Source organism: Microplitis demolitor, chromosome 5 (assembly GCF_026212275.2).
Source record: "Microplitis demolitor isolate Queensland-Clemson2020A chromosome 5, iyMicDemo2.1a, whole genome shotgun sequence".
Lineage (NCBI taxonomy): Eukaryota > Metazoa > Arthropoda > Insecta > Hymenoptera > Braconidae > Microplitis > Microplitis demolitor.
Genome location: NC_068549.1, coordinates 5,014,704 through 5,032,261, shown reverse-complemented (window position 1 = coordinate 5,032,261; position 17,558 = coordinate 5,014,704). Strand labels below are relative to the sequence as shown.

General features: G+C 26.7%; 3 protein-coding genes across 4 annotated transcripts; 2 read left to right on the top strand and 1 right to left on the bottom strand.

Annotated features, from left to right (window-relative positions):
• Nucleotides 1–500: 500 nt before the first annotated feature.
• LOC103580970 (NADH dehydrogenase [ubiquinone] 1 alpha subcomplex subunit 10, mitochondrial) lies at nt 501–5,619 on the top strand. The gene is made up of 4 exons (XM_008562926.2): nt 501–763; nt 2,609–3,259; nt 4,819–5,223; nt 5,376–5,619. Exons 1-4 carry the CDS (start codon nt 683–685, stop codon nt 5,463–5,465), a joined length of 1,227 nt encoding a protein of 408 aa, XP_008561148.1. The 5' UTR covers nt 501–682; the 3' UTR covers nt 5,466–5,619.
• Nucleotides 5,620–7,031: 1,412 nt separating this feature from the next.
• Nucleotides 7,032–12,930, bottom strand: LOC103580980 (synaptobrevin homolog YKT6). The gene is made up of 4 exons (XM_014439549.2): nt 12,740–12,930; nt 12,429–12,624; nt 9,686–9,957; nt 7,032–8,075 (listed from the first exon to the last, which is right to left on the bottom strand). The coding sequence occupies exons 2-4, from the start codon at nt 12,616–12,618 to the stop codon at nt 7,935–7,937; spliced, it is 603 nt and encodes a 200-aa protein (XP_014295035.1). The 5' UTR covers nt 12,619–12,624; nt 12,740–12,930; the 3' UTR covers nt 7,032–7,934.
• A 204-nt stretch (nt 12,931–13,134) lies between these two features.
• On the top strand, nt 13,135–16,975 carry LOC103580987 (28S ribosomal protein S22, mitochondrial). 2 transcript variants are annotated; one of them, XM_053739222.1, is made up of 3 exons: nt 13,135–13,309; nt 15,155–15,621; nt 16,479–16,975. In XM_053739222.1, the coding sequence occupies exons 1-3, from the start codon at nt 13,219–13,221 to the stop codon at nt 16,935–16,937; spliced, it is 1,017 nt and encodes a 338-aa protein (XP_053595197.1). In that variant the 5' UTR covers nt 13,135–13,218; the 3' UTR covers nt 16,938–16,975. The 2 variants fall into 2 exon arrangements, with proteins under 2 accessions (XP_053595197.1, XP_008561172.1); XM_008562950.2 differs by having other exon boundaries at nt 15,152–15,621.
• The last annotated feature ends 583 nt before the right edge of the window (nt 16,976–17,558 follow it).

Genomic DNA, 17,558 nt, shown 5'->3' with positions numbered 1-17,558 from the left:
TGCGATTTATTCGACCCTCCCCACTTTAGCAAAAATTTGAACGTTGAATACAGCGCCGCAGTAGCGCCAACTTGGCGCGTAATTTCAAAATTGAAGTTTAATAATTTTATTAAAATTTATTCACGTTAATAATTATATTAATTAGACTTAAAGGTATACTCGAAATTTTTTATTTTCACCAATAATTTATTAATTACTCTTATGACTTGCGCGGTAAATTTGATTTGTGCAGTAAATTTGATTGGTCCTGAAATTAGTAGACATTTAACAATTTTCTGATTTTCTTTTCAACAAATAAATTACAAAAAACAAAGGAAGTAAATAAATATGCACTTGTAAAAAATTTTAAAAACTACAGGTGAAATTTTTTAAATATTTATTTTTTATAATTTATCGTTTCTATGAAAATTCAGAATCTATTAGACGTCGGCTAACTTCAGTATCATTCTCGTAATTGGTACCACTGGGGTCAGTATTGAACCAATAAATTTTGAGACAACTTTATAAGAAAAAATAAAATGAAAAGTCTAATTAGGCCTTAACTCCGGTTTTGAGTTAAGGTAGCCTCAAAAACAGCTGATAAATTTATTTATTTTTAAGCCAGTGTTCTAAATACTTGCATTTTATATCATTGTAAAAATAATGTTTATTTAAATATTATAATTAGGATAGCAGATAAATAATGTTGATAAATATGACATTACCACTCCGTATAGGTCACTCTAAATTATTTCCCTCTGGACTTATTAGTGGATTATGTAAGGTTAGTGACACTTAACTTTTTTTTTTATTATTATATTGTATAATATATATTTTATAACAATTAATATATACATACATATATTTGTCATTAATATTATATTATTTATTACAGTTTTAATATTTCATACTAAAATATGTTTGTCTATTACTCATACTTGTTGATATATCTATATATTATTTTATTTATCTACTTTTTTAAAAAAATAATTGTAAAAAAACATGAGTGTGAGTTTAACTGACAAGTGTCAATTTTTTAAATTTTAGAGTAAATAAATAAAATTTAAGCAGATTACAAATTTTAAAATGTGTATGTAGATCAATAAAAAATCAGTACGCGCATTTTTTAAAATTTTATTATTTTAATTAATTTATTTAAAATTTATAAATTGTCTCATATCTGCTACATTCACTCAAAAAAAAATTACAAATAAACTACTACTTTATTCAATGTAAAATAATTTCTATTATCTATTAATTAAACTCTGTTATTACTATTTTTGAACAATACTTTCTATTGATCACCTAATTTTTATTGTTAATAGTAAATAGTAACATATTTTTCATAGCCGCTCAATTGCTATTCCAAATTCTTATACTTATTAAACTTTCCCAAGTCGAAACCTAAGGCATACTTTAAACCTAAATGAACATTGGAATCATACATTAGACTTTTTAGGACATAGTCATTGTAAAAGCTTGGAATGAACCTGCTTAGACTTACAAAGACTTGAATTAAACTTATTTAAACTTATCGAAGCATGAATTAAACTCAAAAAAACAAATATCGTGAAATGAACAAACTCTGAATTTTTAAAATCAACTCTCTGTTGGTCCCAGGCTGCTTCTAGGTCCTACTCCACTTTTAGGTGCAATTAATCTACTGATAAAATCTCTGGATCACTTGCAGCAATTTTTTACTAGCCTTAGAATTTTTTAAATTGACCCTTTGTAAGTTCCAGACTTCCTGTGTGATCCAATTCACCCTTCCCAGACAGCATTTAAGTCGGAATGACTGCTTTACGACGTCTTTTTGAAGGCGTCCTCAGGAAGTCTTATAATGACTTCTTAGAGGTGTCATTTTTAAGAACTCTTAATTAAAAGTTCTTGAAGACTCCATAAATAAGACGTCAGTTTTTTGACGTCTAAATGTATTCTTTTTAAACTTCTTTATAAAGTCAAAATTAGAAGCTCCTTAAGACGTCATGATAAATTCATACTGGTCTTATTTGCGAAGTCAGAAAAAAGAATTCTTTGAGAATTATTTTTAAAGACGTCTTACTGAGCTCGCTAGGTGGCTCATTCGACATCTTGAGAACTTCTAAAAGACTTCTTTAAGATATTGATAAGACGTCCAAATCATAAATAGGAACTCATTCAGAACTCATCAAGACATCATTTTGCTATCTGGGTTGAGTATCATTAGCCCACTGGAGAGATGACTAGATCACTTGCATCAATTCTCCAGTAGTCCACAAATTTAATAATTTTACTTTATTGTAAGTCCTTGTAAGTCTTTCTGTCTGCTAAGTCTAGTTACGTTCGTTTCACGATTTATGTCTATGTAGATCTAATTCATGCCTCCATAAGTCTAAGTATGGTCAATTCAAGCCTTTGTAAATCTAAGTAGGTCTAATTCAAGCTTTTACAATTATTATGTCCTAAAAAGTCTAATATAGGTTTTTAATGCTCATTTAGATTCAAAGTTAAACGATTTAAAATTAAAAAGTAGGCAATAATTAATGCAGTAATTTTTCCATAAAATTAAACAACTTTGAATTGTTAAAATTTATCTTGAAATTAATAAAAAAAAAATAATATCAGAGTTTCTATTAATTAATTATTTTAGTTAAGCCAACAAAAAAATGTGACGAAAACACAAGTCGCATTTATCACTTCGAAAATAGCGCGACAAGGGCGACCACCTCGTCCACCACCGTTCGATTACAGGAACAAACCATATACTTTTTGGGATGTATTTTTTGACCCAATGGAAGATAGATATGATGAAAATACTAAAATTGTTGTTATCGACGGACTACCAGGAGTTGGAAAAGATAAATTTGCACGGCAACTCGCTGATGAATTAGAAATGTTCTATATGCCACCATACCAATGGGACGAATTTCTCGTTACCGCGTATGGATATGATTACAGAAATCTTAATCACAAGCTGCCAATCGACGCTCAGTACTATGATTTGAATGCTTTTCTCAAAGATCCAAATGGCCGAAACAGCGCAGCTATTCAACATGGATATTATATGATGAGATTCCGTCAATATATTTTTGCATTGCAACATATATTCTCGACTGGACAAGGCGTTATTATACAACGTTGTCCCTGGTCAGATTTTGTTTTCACAAACGCAATGTTTGATAGCGGATATATATCTAAAGGTGGTCTTACTTACTACAACAGCGCTGTATTAAACAGTCTCTATCAACTTTTCAGGCCACATTTAGTCATATATTTGGACGCACAAATTCAAACAATAAAGGTAATGATTTAAATATAAAATTAATGGTACTTTTTATCTCGGACAATAAGATCCCATTTTATAAAATGACCTCAGGAATATCTTTTATAAAAATATCTATCATTGATTTATTAAGGAACTTTATCATACCAAAATTATAACCGTCGTTTGAATTTAGTCTCATTACCCGTTGACATAATAGTACGTTATCAAAAAAACCCATGTAGAAATTTAGTTTAGATTCCTATGTGGGTTCCCACATGGCGTTTTTGGATGGATTCCCATATGGTTTCCTATAGACATCCAGCATAAATTCCAATATAGATTCTCCCATGGAAATCTGCACCATGTCAAAATCCATACGGGAATCTTGTATGGATTAGGAATCAGAAAAATTAATAAAAAGCGTCAGGTTATTAATACAAATAAATTGATGAAAAAAAAAAATTTCGGGCAATAGAATATTAATCAATTTTTTTTTGTATTTACGAGTATCAATGAGCAATAGACATAGAAATTCAAATACCTCAGATTCTATAGAAGTTACTTATGTAGAAACACAGATTCCTATATGAATTTTCCACAAAGAAATTCATGGATCTAAGTTCTTATATGGGAATCCAGGTACCCACAGTTTCCTATGTCAATTTTCCGTATGAGAATCTAGATACCTGTGAATTCCTATATGGAAATGAGACACCCACAGTTTCCTATGAGGATTTTGCATATGGGAATCTAGATACCCATGGTTTCTTACCTGAATCCCCATATGGAAATCAGACACCCATAGTTTTCTATGTGGATTTTCCATATGAAAATCCTGATACACATGGATGCCGATATGGGAATCCAGATACCCACAATTTCCTATGTGAATTTCCCACATGGGAATTTACATACCCATAGTTTCCCACATAGATCTTTATATAAATCTATACACTCCTATATTCCTATGGATTCTTACATAAATCCATACTTTTCTATATAGATTCCTATAGGTTCCCATGCAATCCCACATGAATTTTTTTTTGATAGGGCAGATTCCTATACGAATTTGCCACAGAGAAATCCATATACCCTAGTTGTTATGTCAAGTTCCTATACGAGAATCTAGATACCCATAGCTTCCTATGTGAGTTTTCTACATAAAAATCCAGGTACTCCGGATTCTATAAAAATTATTTATATAGAAACCCAGATTCCTATATATATTTTGTACAAAGAAAGCCATATATTTTAGTTCCTATGTCAAATTTCTATATGGGAATCCCAGTACCCAGAATTTCCTATATGAAGTTCCTACATGGGAATCCCACAATTTCCTCTGTGGATTTCCCATAGTTTCCTTCATAAATTCTTGTATAAATTCATACTTTTCTATATGGATTTCTATGGTTTCCCATTCAATTCTACATGTAGCTTTTTGATAGGGTAAAAGTATATTTTTACGCCGACATTTTCACAAAGTAAATACTTTAATTTTTTTTACTCATTTAAAAATTTTTCCTAGAGATGAAAATTACGGATAAAATATAAGACATGAAGTTAATTAATAAAACAATTATAAATTATTATTGCAGGATCGTATCCAAAGAAATGGAACACCAGAAGAAAAACAATCTAAAGCTTTCACTACTAAATATTTAAGTGACCTTGATAAACATTACAAGAGTAGATATTTACCAACGATTTCAAAGCATGCTAATTTATTAGTCTATGATTGGACTGAAGAAGGTGATATGAATACGATTGTTGACGAAATTGAACATCTGAAATTCGAAGGTTACGACAGAGACACAGAAAAAATGGATGATTGGAAGTTTTCAACTTTGGATGAACAGCGAGGAGCAAGAGATTTGTTTTGCAATGAAGGAGAACAATTGATGTATTCAACACTTGTTATACGTTATGATATTCCGGAAATGCTTATATCAGGACAAGATTCTGCTAAACATACTAAAGTATTAGAAGATACACAAGAGAATGTTAGTATTTTTTTTTATTTTTATATCTATTTACAAATAATTTTTACGGCCATTCTCAGACAGTGCCCCCTACTTTTTTAAAATTTTTCAATGATTTTGAGTGCGAGAAAAATGTAAGAACGCGTGTTAATGAAATATAATTTTTTTTTCAGATGGGAGGTGTTCAATACGAACCGGGCTTCGACCCGAAATTAGATAAAGGAGTTATATTTAAAACTAAAAGCGAAAGTAATTTAAGATAAACCAATACAGATTGATTTATACAAAGCAATATCACCGAAGCTGTTTATATAGTTTTCTCTCGATATTAATTAGTCTTTAAGACTTAGTTGTGAAGTAAATCATTGTAAAATTCATTAAATCCTTCGAGAGAATAATTATATTTTTTTTTTTTAATTGAATTTATTACCTTTATTATACTTACCAATTATTCATATTATCATTAAGCCGTTTCACTGATAATTCAATTTTTATTCAAATAATTTATGTACTCAACAGCGAAACGGCTTCAACAATTTAACTGGGATTAAATATAAAAGTATAATAATTCCATGGTGTTTCTTATTACCACCTGTAAGCAAAAAAAAAAAAAAAAAAAAAAAAAACAATTTGTAGTCATACTGTAAAAAATTTTTGGTGTGAAAATGGTCCCCGAGGACTTTACACGATGTCCTGGGTGTGAAATTTTTTCGGTGTGAAAGATGAGGTGTACTTTTAACACGGTATGAGTGTTATCTTTCACACCATTCGGTGTTATTAGCTCACAACTCATACATTGTCCGATCATATGATCTGTAGTTAAAAATGACCCAGTAACTGTTTTTAATATTAAAATTAATTTATTTAACTTTAATTTGAAAAATTATCCACTAACTTTCTTTAATAATGATTAAAAAAAAGTACAATTAATAACTGAAGCAATAAAAAAATATAATGTCAAGTATTTTCAATTTAAAAAATTACTCATTACAAGTTTAATTGTATTCATTAATCAAATGTTAATTAATTACACACTAGCAGTATTTATATATAAATATTTTCCATTGATATTTGTACGACCTTTATTACACCGAAAATTACACCAAATATCGTGTTAAATTTCTGCGGTGTGAATTAAAAATGTTTACACCGTCAAGCGTGTAAATGTGTAATTTTGCGTCAAGAAAAATAATCGTAAAAATATTGAAGTGTTCAAAATATTATTTAATATATAAATAAAATTAATATAGTTATTGATTAAGTAGTTAAAAATATTTAATGATCGTTTATTACTCATTAATCAAAATTATAGCGAGCAACACTGAATGGTGTAAAAAAAGTAGATTACACCGTGTTAAAAACACACAGATAGATAATTTACACCGAGGATTTTTTACACCGTTATTCCACACTGCACGGCTGTGAAAAGTTCTCGGGGCCATTTTTACACCAAAATTTTTTACAGTGTAAGGTGTTTTATGGTTCGAAGTTGATAAAGTAACGATCCTGTTAACGAAAATATTTTTGTTTGATATGATGTTAATTAAAAATTAAAACTTAGTATAGAAATTTCTATAAAATCATTTCTTATTATTATCTTGCCGAAATGAGAACTTATTTTTATTATTTTGATTTTCATTGTGTCTATCAAAGTAACCTTTACACCATTAGTGGTGTGATTGTTCTAATCCACACGACCAAAAATTTAACACCGTGCGTCGTATAACTTTCACACCGCGGTGGTGAAAATTTTCACACTCGCGGACTCTGAATTTTTTACAGTGTAATAAATATCTACGGATATATATTGAAATAATAAATCTTTATAATAACAATGAAACAGTTATTTATTCTCACCATTATTTTTTACACTCAACATAATTCAATGACATTTAATTTATACTGTCAAAATTATTATCATTTTTTTACAAATATTGCACCGCAGTAATAAAAAATAATAAATTTCATTATTTTTTATTTATTTGGTAAAAAAAAAATCAGCGCATTTCCATCAACGGTTACTGTCTGCAAAATAAAATCTACTTTGGCTATTAAATTATTTATATTTTTCAATTCTGTGCAATTTCTTTAGGTCTAAAAAATAAACTGCCAAAATATCCATCATAAAAATGACCAAACTTGTAACGTAAAATTGGATAATTTTTATTTAAAATTTCGGATTCAGAAATTTGAATCTAGACCCGCAATTTTCTAATAGACCTAGTGCCCATTTCAGAATTACATTCACAGATGTCTGAAAAATCATATAAAAAAATACGAAGTCATCTATTTTATAATAAATAATATCATTTGTACTTTTTTAATAAATGAGTGATAAATTTAAAAAGTCACAACAGAAACCGCTAATAATTTAAAAAAAAAAAATTAAATCATTTAATTTCATTCATTAAATTGATATTTTTCATTCTCAGTATCATAAATACATTTACTTTTTTTAAACATAAATTAAAATAAATATAAAAAAAAAATATTTATTTTTGTTTTACTATTAATTAAAAGAACAATAAAAACTTAAAAATAATTCGCAAATAATATTATTATTTTACAAAGAAAATATCCTTGTAAAAATATACGATTAACTTTTAATTGGAATCATTATGATAGTGTTCAAAAATTTTTTTTTATATATGTATATGTATATATATATAGTATAACATATAAACGTCTTTATTGTACACTTTGTTGGATATATATAATAAATATATGGTATTTCAAGCTGTTAAACTACAGCATGAATTAGTTTTACGCGCTGTTTTATAAAATGCCTTTGACTGTATACTCAAACCTTCGGATTTTTGCACTAGATCATCTAACTTTTCTCCTCTTTGTAATACTGCTTCTAAAGTGTTGTGCTGAAATACAAAAAAAAATTATTCTTCTTGTATAATAATAGGGTAGAAGTATCACTTGTGACCACTGCTACATTTTAGGACATTTAATACTTTATTATAATTAATGAAAAAGGGTAAAATAAAATTTCCGGTTACATGCGTTAATATCCCCCGATAAAATATCCTAAGAACAATATATCTCTGTGACGAAATAATAAAAAAAAAAAAAAAAAAATACAGTAGGACCTGGTTATAAGACTACGCGTTATAAGACTCTTCCCCTCAATTTGTTAAAACTCGCTCCGAACACTTCCCCCACCAACTACTCAATACAAGTTTTGTGCCGAAACCTCGCTATAAGACTAACGACCAGTCCGACTAAAATCGAGGTAAAATGTACATACATAAAGATTGTACATTAAATAATTTATTTTCATAAAGAATACTTCAAATTTCGTGGTATCACATAATTAATTAACAGAAAAGAACGACAAAATTCTGTTTATTTATGATTATATATGAAATAGATTCACTGTATAATAGAGTAGAGTTGAACCGAATACATAAATAAAACGCAAAACGGCGATAGTCTTATAGCGAGGTTTGGGCGCAAACGCTGTTAAGTACAATCGTGGGTGCACCTCAATTCTAAGAATTTTTTCGCCTACAGCCCCGAGCTAGTCTTATAACGAGGTCCTACTGTAGTTTTATTCTTGAATTCGGTCCACTGCGTTTTTGGGTCCAAGTCAGGAATTCAGGGATGACCTGCAAGGTCAACCACTTTCATTTCACGTATTAAAGCAAATAAATTAAAAATTCCCAATTAATTAAGAATATTATGAGAGAAAATTAATTAGCTTGTTATTGTGCAGTGCCTTTTTATCATGGATTGTGTGTGTGTTTATTTGAAAATAGACCAAGACATGAGCTTGTTATTGTACTGTACCCTTTTTCACAAATTTTGTATGCACGATTTCCTCATAATTTTATGCATAATTTTCTCATGATTTTATGCATAATTTTTCTCATAATTTTCACTTTTTTTTTATATCTGTCAGGACAATTCTTTAAACTTTAAATTTCCAATTTCTAATAATAACATATTTATATTGAAACTTATTTATTAATATGATTGTTAATAGAAATTCTAAACTATTGTGATATTTTGTCGGAGATATTTTGTCCGGGGATATTAACACGTGTCACCAAAATGTTCAATGTAACAATGTGATAAAAATATCTTTCGACATATTTTAAAAATTAATTGTCATTTCGTATCTATTACAAACTGATTTTGTTTTTATTTTTTTTTTTCCGGAACTTTTCTTTAAATTATCAGTGTCCAAAACTGATCCTTAAGTCGCCAAAAACGATACCTCTACTCTTTATTATATTCTAAAAAAATTAGAGGATTAAATCCGGAGTGAATAAGAATTTTAACTTTAAAACTCCGGATGGACATGAGTGCAGATTAAAATAAAATCTACATTACACCGAAATCACAACGCAAAGTAAATTATACTCCGTACGCAGAGTGATTTTTCTTTTAAACTCTGGAACTCCGAGTAAACTCAGATTAAAATAAAATTTATATTCACTCCTGATTTTTTACAATGTAAATGATAACATACAAGTATAATTTTAGTTTCATCCAAATCATTTTGCATTTTAGTTAATGAGTCAGCCTCACGAGGATTTTGGTACTTTGCGAGATATACGTTGGCTTGTGGAAAATCACAAGTCGGTTCATTCAATGTTGGCCATGAATCTGAAGGATACTTTGCTGCGAATTCGTCTAATACTTTTGTAATAAGTGTATGTGAGACTCTGTTAGGATATTCATGATCCGAAATTAAAACGCCAGCTAAACTGTCACCTCTTACGTAAACATGACACATATATTCTGTAAATAATAATGATAATAATAATATTTTAATAGATAACTTTATCAGTTAGCTCAACTTTAATTACTATCTTTTATAAATATTATAAATAATTAAATAGATTACTTATAATAATTAAATTATTTTAACTAAATACTTTCATAATTGAAAATTATTTTTAATCTGTAAAAAAATATTATGGTTTAAGTTAAAAAAAAGTTACTACTAAATTTAAAGTCCAAATACTTTGGATTCATTTATAAAAATTTTCAAAATATTAGTCGAATTTTTTTATATCATTAATCACAACTTGTATGGAATTGAAAGTTCTGCAAAAGGGTCCATAGTTACGGTAACTGCTAATAAATTTAATGAACAAATAAAAATTATTTTGCTACAGAACTTTAATTAAATATTAAAAGTAGGGTAAGTCGACCAATAAATGGATAGTTAAAACTAAAAACAAAAGGAATTATAACCAGTGTGGGTGATCAATATAAAGGTTTAAAATGTGTAAAATAACAACTAGAGTAGAGTATTTGAAAAAAAAAACTATGTTTTTTCTTTAAGTTAGTTAATTATTGCTTACATATATTTGTATAAATACTTGATAACTTAAAATTTAAACTTTTCGTATGAATTACCAAAAAGACTGACTTCTGTAGAATCTTGGTTGACTAGCTAAAAAATTGTTTGCTATTGTTTTTGTTTTTATAAATAAATTTTGTTTGAAAATATACAGATAAATACTTTCAAAAAGCCTTTAATATAAATAATAAATAGTTTGCAATTAGGGCATTAATTGAATAGTGTGAAATCCTTGATATACTTTTGAGTAGCCCTAAACCTTTAGTTCAATGTAATCAATAATGTGTATATTTATAAAAGACCTAGAATTATTTATCTTTAAGGGGAAACGCCACCGGACCTCTTTCTCACACGCAGAAAAATAAACGGGACTTTCTTTGTTGCACTCATAGAGTAAATGAGAATTTTAAAACAGTTTTCCTCGGAGTCAAATTAGAATTTTTGAAATTACTAAATTTTTAGCCCTCTGTTAAGGTTTCAAAAAACACTAAAGACTTTCTATTTTAGGTCTCCAGTTTTGTCTTTATGACATCTCTCTAAACCTGAAATAGTGAATTATCACTGATTCACAGTGTATATTCACTATTTGCCACAGCTAAAAGTCGACCACTTGGAAGTAGTGCATACACACTCATTTACCCAGTGAAATGATGCACTTTTCAAAACAGGGAAATTCACTGTAGTTATTAGTAGTAAATATTTCTAATGATAATTACTCATTAAAAAGTTAAGTTTTAAATCTACTGTGTAAAAAGTAAGATTTTCACTATTTGTACATGAAATTCATTTTTTTCCAGTGAATTAGTTGATCACTGGGAAAAAAAGTGAAAATTTAACTATTTCAAGTTTAGAGAGTTTAGGGTTGTCTTAGACAGTACCCCCGATTTTTCAATGACTCTGTAACTGTATTGAGCGTATCAAATTTTGTCAATTAATTAAAATAAAATTAAAGCATTAATTGAAAAAAAGACAATTTCCCTGAGATATAGATTTTTAAAAAATTACTTACAGTTGATATCAATTGAGAGTTAAACGAAATTTGGAAAATAAATTTCAGTAAAATCTTCATGTCAATATTATAATTCAAATTTTCAAACTTTGTTTTGGGGTATCAAGATCACGGGAAATACGAAAGAATGTCCCGTGGTCTTCTTACTATATTACTTTGCAGCAATTTGAAGTGGATTTGAAATAAAATCCATTTTGAAAAATATTTATTTATTTACAACTGTAAGATGAACGGTGGAGTTTCTGAATTTTTAAATTTTGTAGGCTTTGACTCCTATTTGACAACTATAAGTAATTTTTTTTAAATCTATACCTTAAAAAAATTACAATAACATTGTCCTCTTTTCAATTAACGCTCTATTTTTTTTTTTTTAATTACTTAACAAAATTTCAATACCGTTGACAATTGAATAATTGAATATTTTTAAAAGTGCAGGCGATTATTTGAGAACGTCCTGTATTAATATAAGCCCTCGAATTGTTTGATACTTTAAAATAAATAAATAATAAATTATTAAATATTATACAAAAATTAAATATTATGCCGTCAAAATTCGTAAATTAATTATGATACTAAAGTTAGCCAACATCTAATAATTTTTAGTTTTATTTCAATTGTTAAAATATTTTTAAAAATTGCGCCTATAATTTTTTTAATTTTTTACATGTGCATATTCTTTTTTTTTTTGTAAATTTATTTGTTGAAAACAAAATCTGAAAACTGTTAATTGTCTACTATAGGATCATAATTCTTTAGTAAGTCCAGTTATATTTAAATTTTAACTTTAAAATATATACGATTTTATTTAAGCTGTCAAACATAATATTCATAACTAAATTTTGAAACAATTGAAACTATTATTTATAATTATAAAAATAATAATATAAAAATTACCTCCTTCTTTGACACTTTGTCTGGATGCAATTTGTGTTCTCTCAGTAATTGTTTTGCTAACAAAACCCATAAATTCTTTGACACTTCCACGTTGAAAATATGAAAACGAATCAACGTCATAGACACATTTCAAAGCTGTCGCTGATGTTGGACCTTTGTACAGTATCGTTAATGCATATAATTTAACCATTTTTGTCTAAAAAAAAAAAAAGAAAATTAAATACAAATAATTATTTATCCACTTAATTCTACAGTACTATTTTCAAAAATTTATAAAAATATAACCAAATAATACAATATATTAAACTAACAATGTGTCAAATTTTCATATGGATTTTTGTAAATTATAAATTATTTTTTTTTTTTTTTACAAACAATTGACAGCTGATTTCATGAAGTATTTGTATAATTTATTAAAACTGTGTATGACCAAACCCTAAATCCTACTAATATTTTTCAGCGGACCATTGACGATTACTCTGATATCTCCAACAATAAAATATTTTACTATTACAATAAAAAAAAAAACACTAATGTGATTTGTCGCCACTTGTTTTTTCTATTTTGTAAATTAAAAAAAAAAATAATGACGTGTCCAGTTGACAATAAAATCAAGCATTTCTTTAATACCGACAGTAAATTTAAATATTCTCATATTTATCATTCACATGTTGAGAAAAAAAATTTTATATATATATGTATAGTATATATTTTCCCTGATGACAACAATCGCCGGGTTATAATAAATAAAAATAATATAACAATTGTAATAAATAGTTTATTAATAAATATGATTTTTGTAAGAAATGTGCATTTTATATATCGAAGATTACAAATTAATACAATTGGAAGACATTGTAAATTTTCAACGACACTACAAGGTAATTATACTGGTAATTATTTTAAATTATTGAGCATAGGTTACATTTTTATTTATGATACTAAAAAGTTGATGCCCAATAATTTTTTGATTTTTTTTTCAAAACGATAAATTATTTTAAAAAATATTTTAGATAATTGCACCTGTAGTTTCTTCAATTTTCTACGTGTGTCTATTTTTATTTTTTTTTATGACTAATTTAGCAGACGAAAATTTATAAATTTTGAATAAATGAGTGTGGACGTAGCCGAGAATTTAAAATTTAAAACATTTTTGAATGTGTGCATTAAATATAAATCGAATAAAATTTTTAAAATACGCATTCATGAAATTACGAATGGTGATAAAATTAGCGGACATCTGACAATTTTCAAAACTTTTGAAATGATAAATTGAAATGTTTATAAAATAAAAATTAGAACATGCATGTTTAGAAAATTCAAAATTCAGTACATGCATTTTTTTAGATTTTATAATTTTAATTATTTCATTTTTTTATATGTAATTAAAAAATTGTCGTGTGTCTGCTACATTTACACTCGTAAATTACGAGTGTGAATGTAGCAAACGTCAGACAAATTTAAAATTATTAATAAATAGAGTAAATAATTAATAAAATAATATTTTAAAGAATTGCGCATTTAAAAACTTTTGAAATTAATAAGTGCATTTTTCATAAATAGTACTTTTGAAATTGTTTACTTTATTTATTGATAATTTAAAATTTGTCTGATATCTGCTACATTCACACCCGTAATATAGCAGACAATTGTTAATTTTTTAAATTTTATAATCAATGAATAAAATGAAAGTAGAGTAACAATCAAAAAATGCATATTTAGATAAATGCAAAATCCGTATGTGTATTTTTTTTAATTTCATTATTTTAATTCATTTATTTATTTAATTTAAATTTATATTGTCTCATGTTACTACATTCATATGAAATTTGATAATCAGTATGTGAATTTTTTTTTATTTTTATATTTTTTTCATTTTATTCGTTTGATAGTAATTTAAAATTTTTATCGTATTTGCTACACTAACACTTATAAAAATGAAATTTTAAAAAATGCGCGTACTGATTTTTTATTGATTTAAATACGCATTTTTTAATTGATATTCTAATTACATTTTATTCATTTATTCAAAAATTTAAAAAATTCCCTCTTGTCATTTACATTCAAACTCTTTTTTTTTCTTTTTTTGTAATTGATTACTTGAAAAAAAAATCCGAACTTTGTTCTGTCAATTTCCGGATCATTTTTATTTACTTATTTTTAAATGTAATCAAACATTTTATTTTATCGAGATAATTTTTTAAGTATCGACTTTTATCAGAATGATTTTCTATGATACTGGAGTTAGCCAACATCTAATAATTTTTGAATTTTTTTCAACACGATAAATTATAAAAAAAAAAATATTTGAAAAAATTGCGCCTATAGATTTTTTAATTTTCTACATGTGAATTTTTTTAATTTTATTTTTTTTTTGTAACCGATTTGTTGAAATAAAAAATTTCGAAAATTACTTATTGTCTGTTAACTTATGATCCTGAAGTTAGCAGACGATTCATAATTTTCGGGTTTTGTTTTCCACCAATTTAAAAAAAAAAAAAAAAAAAAAAAAAAAAAAAAAAAACTAAAAATATGCACATGTAGAAAATTAAAAAAACTACGGGTGCAATTTTTTCAAATATTTTTTTTTGAATAATTTATTGTTTAAAAAAAAATCCAAAAATTATAAGACGCCGGCTAACTTCCGGATCATAAAATAGACAATTATAATTTATGATGTCATTCAATTAATTATTGTATTAATAATGAAAATTATTTTTTAGAAGAACGTGATCCAGGACCAGTGTTCATAAATAAAGAAGTCCAAAAATTACTTAAAACACTTACGAGACCGGATTTAAAAAAAATTTACCGACAACGTAAAGATGGTACACCTATAAGAGCTCCTCAGTATAAATTCATGACTGATGAAGAACTTCAAGAAGCTATTAGGAAAGCCAGAGAAAAAGTTGATGAAAAATTACAAATGCCACCGGTTGTACAAAAACGTAAACCAATAACTGAAATTTTGTCGAAAGATCCCGAAATACAAGGGAATGATACAGCAAAATACGTTTTTACTGATATTACATACGGAATAAGCAACGTTGATAGACTAATTGTCGTCAGAGATCCTGAAGGTGTATTAAGACACGCTAATTGGGATGAAAGATTTCGTATGAATCAAACTTATTTTCCTATTCAAGGACGTGAAATGAATGCACCAAGAATGTTTCAAGATGAATATTTAAAAGTATTTTATTTATTATTTATAATTTTAAAATTATACACTATAAAAAATTTGCGGAGTAAATGCGGATTAAATCTAGAGTCAATGCAGAGCAAATTACTGTTTATTTATTTAATCTGGGGTGTGCAAATCGGGCCCGGATTTTTTGTATTATTCGCAACTTTTCTAAGTATTTGTTAAAAAAAATTAAACCATTAATTTAAAAAAAAAAAAAAAAAAAAAAAAAAAAAAAAAAAAAACAATTTCGCTGAGATATAGATTTAAAAAAAATTACTTGCAGTTGATATCAATTGGGAGTTAAACGAAATTTGTTAAATAAATTTCAGTAAAATTTTCATGTCAATTTTCAAATTTGAATTTCCAAATTTTGTAGACTAAAATTTATTCAAAAAATTTTGTTTAATTCCTAATTGATAACAACCGCAAACAATTTTTTTAAATTCTATACCTCGATGAAATTACGATTACGTTGTCCTTTTTTTAATTAAGGTTCTAATTTCTTTTTTAAATGAATTTATAAAATTTTAATACAGTTATGACAGTTGGAGGTCATTGCATATTTTTAAAAAGTGGCGGCACTGTCTAAGAATGCCCTTAATGAAGCTTAGTTTTAAAAGTAATCAAAAACAATTTTTTTTGTACATTCATGTCTAAGCCCTAATTATCTCTGACAAAAATTTCAATTACTGGTAAAAATATTATAATATTAAATCGTTAAAAAAAAAAATTTGAAATTCGTAAATTTAAAAATAATTCGGAAAATTTAGAATTTAAATAAAATCCGAATTTACTCCCGATTTTCTACAGTGTATGTATTTTAAATTTCAATTAAATAATTTAATTTTTTTTTTTAATTTAAGGATTTATTAGAAAGAGAAGAGTATGAATTCGTATTGGATCGCGCATGTTTGCAATATGACCCAGATGATCCTGAGTTTCATCGAGTAACATCTGCTGTCTATGAAACTGTCAATGAAAAGTCTCAATTCACAAAATTGCGATCAACTAGACATTATGGACCATTGGTATTTTATTTAGCTTGGAATAAAAATATAGACAATTTATTGTTGGAAAATATAACAAACGGACTCATTGAAGACGCTGCATTATTAATAAAACTGTACAATAAAGTTAATCCATCATCGAAAGCTGCTGATATTACCCACGATGGTGATGATCTTAAATTTATCCAACAGTTTATTGAATTAGAGTCGCCTATTAGAGGCAAATTACAGGCTGCTATTCATGCGTACAAAGAACTTGAACAAGCGCGTAAAAAAGTTGACCAGGGTATAAAAGAAGCTCATGGTCTTGAGTAATTTGTAAATTTTTATAAATAAATATTTGTTGTAAGTTACGTTTAGTTTATTTTTTTAAATAATTTAACTACACATTGCTTTATAATATAATTTTAATTTTAAATGTATCATAAATTTTATTTATTATTAGATTCTTTCCCTAAGATAATAAATTGGTTTAAATAAAGTTTTTTTTACCTTTTTTTTTACAACAAAAAATATGAATGATAATTACACTCGCACTTGAGTTGTTATAATTACAATCAATCCAAAATAAATTATATAAAAAATTTTTTTTTATTAAATATATTTGTAGTGTTAGACAGTTAACCAAGAATACTAAATTGACATCAATTTTTGGTTTAAAATTTTTAAAAGTTAAAATATGTAACTTATACTTTTGGATTGTCTAAAACTTATAAATTTTTCATGTGAAATATTTGGTATGCCGTCAACTGATCCCAACAATATTATACCACGACAAGTGATCCCTGCAAATTGATCTTACTGGTATCTGATCCCATCGACATACGGTTTAAAATGATGAAAATTAAAATTTTGAAGATAATGATACGAAAGTTATGAAAATCTTGATGAAACTGATGAATTAGAAAATCAGTCGTCAGTTGGATCTAGTCTGTG

Excerpts from the sequence above, each read along its gene's own strand:
- LOC103580970 (XM_008562926.2), top strand. The coding sequence starts at position 683 with ATGTTGATAAATATGACATTACCACTCCGTATAGGTCACTCTAAATTA. Across the intron at positions 3,260-4,818 it reads CACAAATTCAAACAATAAAG|GATCGTATCCAAAGAAATGG; the intron begins GTAATGATTTAA and ends TTATTATTGCAG. Across the intron at positions 5,224-5,375 it reads TAGAAGATACACAAGAGAAT|ATGGGAGGTGTTCAATACGA; the intron begins GTTAGTATTTTT and ends TTTTTTTTTCAG.
- LOC103580980 (XM_014439549.2), bottom strand. The coding sequence starts at position 12,618 with ATGGTTAAATTATATGCATTAACGATACTGTACAAAGGTCCAACATCA. Across the intron at positions 9,958-12,428 it reads ACAAAGTGTCAAAGAAGGAG|AATATATGTGTCATGTTTAC; the intron begins GTAATTTTTATA and ends TATTATTTACAG. Across the intron at positions 8,076-9,685 it reads ATGAAACTAAAATTATACTT|CACAACACTTTAGAAGCAGT; the intron begins GTATGTTATCAT and ends TTTGTATTTCAG.
- LOC103580987 (XM_008562950.2), top strand. The coding sequence starts at position 13,219 with ATGATTTTTGTAAGAAATGTGCATTTTATATATCGAAGATTACAAATT. Across the intron at positions 13,310-15,151 it reads ATTTTCAACGACACTACAAG|AAGAACGTGATCCAGGACCA; the intron begins GTAATTATACTG and ends ATTATTTTTTAG. Across the intron at positions 15,622-16,478 it reads TTCAAGATGAATATTTAAAA|GATTTATTAGAAAGAGAAGA; the intron begins GTATTTTATTTA and ends TTTTAATTTAAG.